General features: G+C 42.6%; 1 protein-coding gene across 3 annotated transcripts in view; it reads right to left on the reverse strand.

The window, feature by feature from the left end:
• HGSNAT (heparan-alpha-glucosaminide N-acetyltransferase) overlaps positions 1-1,248 on the reverse strand; it is a 54,002-nt gene extending 52,754 nt beyond the window's left edge. For 2 of the 3 annotated variants that reach the window (XM_058720476.1, XM_058720475.1), the window contains exon 1: positions 1,004-1,248. In XM_058720476.1, coding sequence (XP_058576459.1) covers positions 1,004-1,223 — 220 coding nt within the window. In that variant the 5' untranslated portion in view covers positions 1,224-1,248. The remainder of the gene's footprint in view (positions 1-1,003) is intronic. The other variant, XM_058720477.1, reaches the window with a different exon arrangement.
• Between the last annotated feature and the right edge of the window lie 9,473 nt (positions 1,249-10,721).

The raw sequence follows: 10,721 nt of genomic DNA on the forward strand, positions 1-10,721 counted from the left end.
TTCCGCGGCTTCCCAGCAAAACCGCAGGGCTCCTGCAAACCGCGACATCAACTGTCCCTGGCATTCCCGTAGCTGTAAAATCTGCCTAAGGGCCCTCGAGATTGGCTTCGAGTTTGGACAACCAGCTCCGGCAGTCAACACCCTCCCCGCGCCGCTATGAGTTTTTACTCTATGTCGGACATTTACTCGGGAGTTTAATCCCAGCAAGGCGGGAGGCTTTTCGCCATCCGGCTGCGGACTGTGGCTGCCGTGCTCTGCCCCGCAATTCCAGCGGCCTGGCAGGGCAGCGGCCCGCGCTCCTGCCATCCCACCGCGCAGGAGGCCACCCGCCAAGGTCTCCGTCCTCTTCGGGGAACGGACTTCATTTGCGCAGAAGTCCCTGCAAACCATAGGCTAGATGAGGACTAAATGCCGGATACACCAGCTTCTTGGCCAGTGCATCTCTTATTTAGCTTTGCATTTGGGGAGTAACAGGTCTCCCAATCACAGACATTTTACTATTTAGACAAAAATCGCCCGGAGACCTCGGCGCCCCGCAGCCTCGGGGCGTGCGTGCGGGAGCGCAGGGCTGGTCAGCTCCGCGGCTCTCCCCGCGGCCTGCAGCGCTCCCGCGTCTTTCCCTTTCGGGTGGGCCCCCCCAACACACACACACACACACACACACACACACACACACACACACACTGCACTACTCCGGGTGGGCCCCCCCAACACACACACACACACACACACACACACACACACACACACACACTGCACTACTCCCCTGTGCCCGCGACGCCGCCCCGCGCGGTGCCTGCGACAGCGGCCAAACACGGTTACACCGAGAATCCTGGTCCGGGGACGCTCACTACAACGCAGAGGAAACAACAACTAGTTCCGGAGACTTGCTTTTTCCAAGCGCTCGCCTGCGGCGCGCCCCCCGCGGAACCGGCGGCGGGAGGGGGCGCAGCGGCGCGGGGTCCGCCGAGCCGGCCGGGCCGGAGCCGCGGCGCGCACTCACCTCGCGGCGGGGCGGCCTCGGCACCGTGCTCCGGGGAGCCTCCGGGGGCCAGCAGCGCGGCGCTCAGCACCGACGCGGCCAGCAGCAGCGCAGCCAGCGCCCGGCCAGCGCCCCGCGCCCCGTCCATGCCGCCCGCCGCCGCCTCGGCCGCCGCTCCTCCGCAGCTGCCGCGCTCCCGGGACCTGCGCTCCTCCGCGGCGCACGGCCGCGCGCCCGTCATCGCCTCCTTCCCGGCTGCCGTCACCGCCTGAGTCACCCGCGGGGGCGGGGGCAAAGCCGGAGCTGGGGGCGGGACGGCCCGCGCGGGAGGGACCTGAGGCCTGTCCCGGCGTGGGGCGGGGCCGGTCGCTGCGGGGGCTGGGGGAAGCGCTCACCGAGAAGGAGTCCACATTCGCACCCTTCGCGCAGTGTTCTTTGTCGCGGGGGGAGAGACCTCCTGCAGGCTTCGAGCCATTGCTCCCCAGTCTCTGGCCACCCCCCCTGAGCAACATTCTGCTCAGTTCCTGGGTCCAGTCATTCACCACACAAACGGCTGTTAGTGTCCGCTGCTCACAGTTCTGGAAATGCCATGGTGAGTAAGACAGGCGGAGTCCCAGACCCCAAGGCGTTCACCGTGCAGAGAGATGCGCTTTCGAATCCACTATGTGGTACCACCACTTTGAAGAGTCTCTGATACAAAGAGGCTCGCAGGTACTATGACTCCGCAGTTGCCCTCCTAGCAATATGTCCGGAGAAACTGTCGTTCATATAAGGGGACAGGTACAATAATGCTTGTAGCAGAGTGGTTTGAAATTGCAAAAATCTGTAAACACTCTAAATGTCTAACAGTCGGGGGGCGGGGGGTGGCGCCTGGGTGGCTCAGTCGGTTAAGCGGCCGACTTCAGCTCAGGTCATGATCTCACAGTTTGTGAGTTCCAGCTCCGCATCGGGCTCTGTGCTGACAGCTCAGAGCCCGGTGCCTGCTTCAGATTGTGTCTCTCTCTTTCTCTCCCCTTCCTGAGCTTGCGCTCTGTCTCTCAAGAATGAATAAACGTTAAAATAAATTTAAAGCACAAAGTTTTTTTTTTAAATAAATAAATGTCAATCAGAGGAGAAAAAGGGCAAATTGTATAATATATACAGCTGTAGAAATGACCTAGAGTTACAAGTATCAACATGGTTGAATCACAAAAATAAGGCTGAGGAGTAAATGCGAGTTGCAGAAATACCTTTGTAATAATTTATATGTAAAGTGTAAAGCCAAAAAAAAAGTACTATGTGTTCTTCAGATTGTTTGCCTAAGTAATAAAAGTATAGAGACATATGGAAAGATAAACACTAAATTCAAGTAATGGTTGGGAGTAGGGAGAGAGCAAAATGTTATCACGATGGGCTTCAGCTGGCAATGTTCCCTTGCTTAACTAAGGTGACAGGCATATATGGGTGCTCTATTATTTTTTATACTTCTCTGTATGTCTGACTTACTTGACAAGTTTTAAAGCTACAATACAGTATGATGAGTGCTATGTTGGTAGAAGAACAAGATGCTAAGATAACATTTGACAGAAGCACCTAAACTAGTCTGGGAAGACTCCTAGGAGGACTGACCTTTAAACTGCGTTTGAGGGATGTTAGCCAGGACAGGGGATGAAGAATGTTCCTAACAGAAGGAACAGCTTTTGCAAAGGCTCTGAGAAAGGAGGGCCCAGTGCAGGAACTAAAAGAAACCTAGTGTGACTGAAGCAGAATTCTGTGACAGAGCTAGACAACAGAGTTGAGTTTGGCTTCCTTCCTAAGGACGGTAGCAAGCTGTTGATGAATTTTAAGGTGGAGAATAACAAAGGTCAGGGACATTATTTTTCTCAGAGAAAACAAGCCTGCCTGAATGTCAGGAAAAAGTTCAGTTACTCCCTCTTTGTTCTTTGTCCCACTGTTCAAAATCTCAAGTCATGGGACAGTGGTGTCTAAGCAGTCTGGCAAGACCTTTGCTGACAAGTTGTCTACTGTCCAGCAGCTGCTTCTGGTTCCCACAGAACCAGAATGGCCCACAGGGGCCATTGGGTAGATGTGCCCTTCTCTCTTCTCACCTTGAGGACTGCTCTTTCAGCTTTGTCCTAATCTCCCATGCCCAGGAGAGTCTGGAGTTCCCGTCTTAGTGCATGACTGTCTACCTATCTACCTGTCTACCCTTCCACCAGGCACCCACCTCGTGGTTCCTTCCCTCACTTCAGGTCTCAGCTCAACTGTTCTATTTTCAAGGAAGCCTTCCCCATTAAAGCTAAACCATTCTCTAGCCCTCTATGTCACTGTATCTGCTTTGTTTTCTGTGTTGTGCTCATTTCTACCTGACATTATAATGTGGATTTATCTGTTTCTCTTGCACCAAAATGTAAACTCCTTAAAGGCAGAGTTTGTCCTGAGGCTAAGACCTTTCTCGGTTAGGCTATAATGAACAGCCCCCAAATCCCTGGACTTATCTCAACAAAAGTTCATTTCTTGCTCACACTTACGTCCAATGCTTCACCTCATTAAGAGTTTCTACCATTACTGAAGCATTGGGAAGATAATGTAACAAATGCTCTTAAAGCCCCTTTGCAGAAGAGATGCCTGTGATTTGCATTCACATTTTACATGTGAAGGAAACATGTGCAAGAAAAAAAAAATCTCTCAGATAATAAACTTTTTAAAATAAATAAATGAAAGTATCTTTACTGTTAAGATGCAATTCTCCCCAAACTGATCAATCACAATCAAAATTCCAGCAGGGTTGTTTCTTTTTGTTTTTGTTTTGCATGTGTGTAGAAATTGACAAATGATTCCAAAATTTATAGGGAAATCCAAAGGACCTAGAATAGCCAAAATTATTTTGAATACAAATTTGTAGGAATTACATAATCTGATTTCAAGACTTATTATAAAACTATAGTAATCAAGATAGTGTTTGTTTTTGGCATAAGGATAATACAGATCAAAGAAGAGCATAGACAGCCTAGAAATAAACACATAAAACTGGGTTTTCACCATGGTACCAAAGGAACTTAATAGGGGAAAGGATATTCTTTTCAACAAATGATGCCACAATTAAATGATTCACATGGGGAAAAAATGAACCTTGACCCCTACCTCATACCATATACCAAAACAAACGACAACAACAAACCCAAACACACAAAACTAGATTAATATAAAGGCTATAAAACTATATATAAACTATAAAACTTCTGGAAAAAAAAATAGGAGAAAATATTTATGACCTTGGATTAAGCAAGGATTTACTTTTCTTTCCTATCCACCCAACCCCGCTCCCATATAGTGTTTGTTAAAAGGCAAATCAGTTAGGTGTTGGGTAAAAGACTTCTTAAATAGTACATAAACCATTTTTTGATTAAAAAAATTTTTTTAATGTTTATTCATTTTTGAAAGAGAGAGACAAAGCACAAGCAGGGGTGGGGTGGAAAGAAAGGGGGGACACAGAATCTGAAGCAGGCTCTAGGCTCTGAGCTGTCAGCACCAGAGCCTGACGTGGGGTTCGAACTCACAAACTGTGAGATCACGACCTGAGCCGAAGTCAGATGCTCAACCGACTGAGCCACCCAGGCACCCCACATAAACCATTTTTTTAAAAATTAAAGACACTACAAAAAAAAAAGACAAAGACACTTAAGAAAAAGAAAAGGAAAGCCACTGACTGTGAGAAAAGATTTGGAAAACATATTTGATAACAGGCTCTTAATTCCAATTCCAATTCAGTAATAAGCAAATGACTATTTAAAAATGGGCAGAGGTGTCTGGGTTGATTCAGTTGGTTAAGCATTCAACTCTTGATCTTGGATCAGATCATGACCTCATTGTCATAGGTGAGCCCAACATTGGGCTCTGCACTGATGGTGTGGAGCCTGCTTGGGATTCTGTCTCTCCTTCTCTCTGCCCCTCCCTGGCTTGTGCTCTTTCTCTCTCTCTCAAAATAAATAAATAAGCTTTAAAAAATTAAAAATGGGCAAAAGATTTAAACTCTCCATCAAAGAGGGTATATGAATGGGCAATAAACATATGAAAATGTGCTTAGCATCATTTGTCTTCAGGGAAATGAAAATTAAAACTACAATGAGATACTACCTCACATCCACTGGAATAGCTAAAATTAAATGGGTTGATAATAATAAAAAGGTTGGCAAAAAAAAAAGATTGCTAATAGAATCCATTGCTAATAGAAATGTAAAATGGTACAACTGCTTTGGAAAACAGCTCAGAAGTTTCTTGTAAAGTGAAACATATACTTACATATGACCACTCCTAGGTATTTACCCAAGACAAATGGATAAATATGCAAAGTCTACACAAAGACTTGTACTTGAATGTTACAACAATTTTATTCATGATATCGCCAAACTGGAAAACACCCATGTCCATCAGCAGATGAATGGATGAACAGATTATGGTATATACAAACAATGGAATACTACTCACCAATAAAAAGGGATAAGCTATCAATACATACAACAGGAATAGATCTCAAGAACATTACACTTAATGAAAAAAGACAGACACAAGAAGGTATATACTGGAGTGCCTGGCTGGTTCAGTCGGTAGAGCATACAGCTCTTGATCTCGGGGTTGTTGAGTTCAAGCTCCATGTTGGGTGTAGAGATTACTTAAAATCTTGGGGCGCCTGTGTGGCTCAGTGGGTTAAGCGGCCAACTTCGGCTCAGGTCATGATCTCACAGTTCGTGAGTTGGAGCCTCCGCATCAGGCTCTGAGGGGACACCTCCGAGCCTGGAGCAGGCTTCAGATTCTGTGTCTCCCACTCTCTCTCTGCTCCCACCCCCACTTGTGCTCTGTCTGTCAAAAATAATAAATGTTAATTAAAAAAAAATAAAATCTTAAAAAAAAGGAATATACTATATTTTATGGTTCCATTTATATGAAACTCTGGAAAATAAATTCTAATCTTTCTAGGAAGAAAGCAGAATTCTCTCATGGGGCCAGTAGTGGGGGAAAGATTGAACATGAAGGGACACAGGAAATTACAGGAGATAGAAATGTTTTGTATTTCATCTGTAGCAGTGGTGACAGGAGTACAGAAATGTATCAAAACTCACTGAGATGTACAAAATGGTTGCATTTGATAGTATATAAACCAGATTTCTGCCTTGGGAAATCAAATGGATTGTATGCCATTTATAGATGTAAGAAACATTGAAGAAGCAGATTTGGAGGAATAAAGTTATTTGGGAAATGTTGAGTTTGAGATGCTCTTCTTTGGAGAAATGTCTATCTATTCAAGTCTCATTTTTAAATTGGATGGCTGTATTGTTATTGTTCAGTTATAGGGGTTCTTTATATACACTGGATTAAACTTCTCTTATCAAATATATGATTTGCAAATAAAATTGATATAAAGGTCAGGAGAGTTAAGTTTTGGAAAAAATCAGTACAGAGATGGCAAGTGAAGTCATGTAAGAGGACGAGATCACCCAAATAATGTGTGTAGGGCTGACAACAGAACATTCAGGAACACTTGGGATAGTGAGAGACTAGGAAAAAGAAGCCAGAGTGGTAGGAAGAAATCTAGGAGGGTGTGACATCACAGAAGTCAAGAGGTATTTCAAGAAGGAAAGGACCAAAAATTATCTACTCAGTTTAGCTACGAGGACATTAGTGATGTGGTGACAGCAGTTTCTGTACAGGGGTAGCAGCAAAGATCAGACTGCAGTGAGTGGAGGAGTCAAAGGAATATAAAGAAGCATAGACACTTCAATAAAATGGTACTGAGACAACTAAATAGCGAAATGCAAAAGAATGAAGTTGGACCCTTACTTTACACCATATATAAAAATTAAACAAAAATTGATCAAGGATCTTAACATTAGAGTAAAAATTATAAAACTTTTAGAAGAAAACATAGGGATAAGTCTTTATGAACTTGGATTTGATAATGGATTCTTAGTCACCAAAAGCATGAGCAACAAAAGGAAAAATATAGATAAATTGGACTTCATCAAAATTTAAAGTTTTGGGGGGGTGCCTGGGTAGCTCAGGCGGTTGAACATCCAACTCTTGATTTTGGCTCAGATCATGATCCCAGGTTGTGGGATCAAGCCCAGCATCGGGCTCCACACTGAGCATGAAGCCTACTTAAGATTCTCTTTCTCTCTCCCTCTGACCCTCCCCTCCATGCTCCCATTCTAAAATAAAAAATAATTTGTTTTAATTGAAAGCTTTTATGCTTCAAAAGACACTTTCAAGAAAGTAAAAAGAGGGGCGCCTGGGTGGCGCAGTCGGTTAAGCGCCGACTTCAGCCAGGTCACGATCTCGCGGTCCGTGAGTTCGAGCCCCGCGTCAGGCTCTGGGCCGATGGCTCGGAGCCTGGAGCCTGTTTCCGATTCTGTGTCTCCCTCTCTCTCTGCCCCTCCCCCGTTCATGCTCTGTCTCTCTCTGTCCCAAAAATAAAAATAAAAAATGTTAAAATAAAAAAAAAAAAAAAAAAAAAAGAAAGTAAAAAGACAACCCATCAAATGTGAGACAATATTTGCAAATAATATATCTGATAAGGGACTTGTACACAAAATATATAATGAACTACAACTCAACAACCACTACCACCACCACCATCACCACAAAACAACCTAAATTTAAAATAGGCAAAGAGGGGTGCCTGGGTGGCGCAGTCGGTTAAGCGTCCGACTTCAGCCAGGTCACGATCTCGCGGTCCGTGAGTTCGAGCCCCGCGTCAGGCTCTGGGTTGATGGCTCGGAGCCTGGAGCCTGTTTCCGATTCTGTGTCTCCCTCTCTCTCTGCTCCTTCCCCGTTCATGCTCTGTCTCTCTCTGTCCCAAAAATAAATAAAAAACGTTGAAAAAAAAATTTTTTTTTAAATAAAAAAAAATAAAATAGGCAAAGAAAACAAATGGGGCAAAGGGTCTGAATAGATATTTCTCCATGAAAGATACACAAATAGCCAGTAAGCACATGAAAAAAATGCCCAACATCCTTGATCATCAGGAAAATGCAAATCAAAGCCCCAGTGAGCCCTATTTAATGGATTGGAAGGCAGTATTATTAAGATGTCAATGCTACGCAAGGCTATCTATAGGTTCAATTCAATATCTATCAAAATCCCAATGGCATTTTTTGCAGAAATGGAAAAGGCTGTCTAAAACTTAGATGGAATCATAAGGGACACCAAATGGCCAGAGTAATCTTGGGGAAAAAAATTAAAAGAACAAAGTTGGAGGTCTTGCATTTTTGGATTTCAAAACTACAAAGCTATGGTAATTAAAACAGTGTGGTACTGGCATGAAGACAGAGATATAGACCAAGCAATGGAATAGAGAGCCCAGAAATAAATTCACATATATGATCAAATAATTGTCAACATGAAATAACAATGTTTTCAACAAATGATGTTGGGAAAATGGATAGCTACATGCAAAAAACTAGAAGTTGGACCCTAACTTACACTATATAAAAAAGTTAACTCAAAACGGATCTACGACCTAAATGTAAGAGCTAAAACTATAAAATTCTTAGAAGAAAATATAGGGAAATAGCTTCATGACATTAAATTTAGCAATAATTTCTTAGATATGACACCAAGAGCAAAGACAACAAAAAGATAAATTGGACTTCATCAAAATTTAAAACTTTTGTACATTGAAGGACATGATCAACAGTGAAATGACCACCATTGGATGGGAGAAAATATTTGCAAATCATATGTCTGATAACGGACTGATAACCAGTATATATAAAGAACCCCTACAACTCAAAAACAACAAAAACAAACAATCCAATTTTACTTATTTATTTTAGAATTTATTGTCAAGTTAGCTAACATTCAGTGTATACAGTGTGCTCTTGGTTTGGTGCATGTTATTCATCACTTACATACAATACCCAGTGCTCATCTCAACAAGTGCCTTCCTCAATGCCCATCATCCATTTTCCCCTCCCCCATCCCCCTCATCAACCCTCATTTTGTTCTCTGTATTTAAGAGTCTCTTATGGTTTGCCTCCCTCTCTGTTTGAAACTTTTTTTCCCCTTCCCTTCCCCCATGGTCTTCTGTTAAGTTTCTCAAGTTCCACATATGAGTGAAAACATATGATATCTGTCTTTCTCTTATTTCACTTAGCATGATACCCTCCAGTTCCATCCACATTGATGTAAATGGCAGGATTTCATTCTTTCTCATTCCCAAGTAGTATTCCATTATATACATAAACCACATCTTCTTTGTCATCAGTTGATGGACATTTGGGCTCTTTCCATAATTTGGCTATTGTTGAAAGCACAAGCAATCCAATTTTAAGATGGGCTAGGAACTTGAATAGGCATTTCTCCAAAGATAAACAAATGGCCAATAAGTTCATGAAAAGGTGTTCAACATCACTAATCATTAGGGAAATGCAAATGAAAACCATGAGATAGCTCTTTATATCCATTAGGATGGCTATTAAAAACAATAGGGGTGCCAGGGTGGCTCAGTCAGTTAAGCGTCCAACTTTGGCTCAGGTCATGGTCTTGCGGTTTTTGAGTTTGAGCTCTGCGCTATTGATAGCTCAGAGCCTGGAGCCTGCTGAGGACTCTGTGTGTGTCTCTCTCTCTTCACCACCCCTGCTCATGCTCTGTCTCTCTCTCAAAAATAAACATTAAAAAAATAAAAAAAATAAAAACAACGAAACCCAGAAAATAACGTGCTGACAAAGATGTGGAGAAACTGTAACACTTGTGTATATTGCTGGTGGGAATGTACAGTGGAATAGCTCTATGAAAAACACTATGGCAGTTCCTAAAAAAATTAAACGTATAGAACTACCATACGATCCAGAATTCCATTTTGGGGTATATACCTGGAAGAAATAAAAGCAGACTCTAAACAATTATCTGTACGCTCATGTTTATAACAGCAATATGTTGGTGTAGGGAGAGGTGGGTGATGAATGCAGAATCAGTGCTCAATGTATAGAGTTCCAGTTGAGATGAAAAAGTTCTGAAGATGGGTGGTGGTGATGGTTGAACAACAATGTGAATATACTTGATTCAACAAAAGTACGTATTTAAAAATGGTTAAAACGCTAAATTTTATGTATATATTACTACAAAAAGTGGGGAAATGAACCATCCTGGAAGAAAGTTATTATCATTTCTACTTGGTATATAAGAAATGAGGATTTGTGAGACAATTTTAATGGTTGAAGACATTCAAATTCCAAGTTTCAGAAGCCACATCTAAAAATATAGTAAAGTAAACCCACCCAAAAGAAAAACCACAATGAAATGCCCACATCACACTCATTAGGATGGCTATAATCAAAAAGTCAGCTGAACTGTGCAGTTTTTCACAGGCACCAGGTCCTTCTGAAGTTAAAAATGAGTACTGTACCTTATCCATGTGAAATACTACACAATCAATCACATGGAATTAGGAGTGAATGAACCAAATTTTCTCTCCAGAGGAGTTAATTCTAGGTAGAACTCTGACCAGGGCCTAAGGTATAAATAAAAACATTAAACTTGGATGCAGTACTCCTGCTGATATTGGAGTTTTGATCCCAAACTACATTGTAGAGCTCCAAAGAATCTAAGTTATTTCCTTCTTTGTTTGTCCTCACAAAATATTACAAAGGGGGTAGAAAAGCAAAATTTCACATTTAAAATTACCCTTAAATGATCAAAACTCATAGAATAGTAATTACTGAAATTGAGGGAGTTTATTTTTAAAATAAATAAAGGGGGGGAT

This window comes from Neofelis nebulosa, chromosome 3, assembly GCF_028018385.1.
Source record: "Neofelis nebulosa isolate mNeoNeb1 chromosome 3, mNeoNeb1.pri, whole genome shotgun sequence".
NCBI classification, from domain to species: Eukaryota; Metazoa; Chordata; class Mammalia; order Carnivora; family Felidae; genus Neofelis; species Neofelis nebulosa.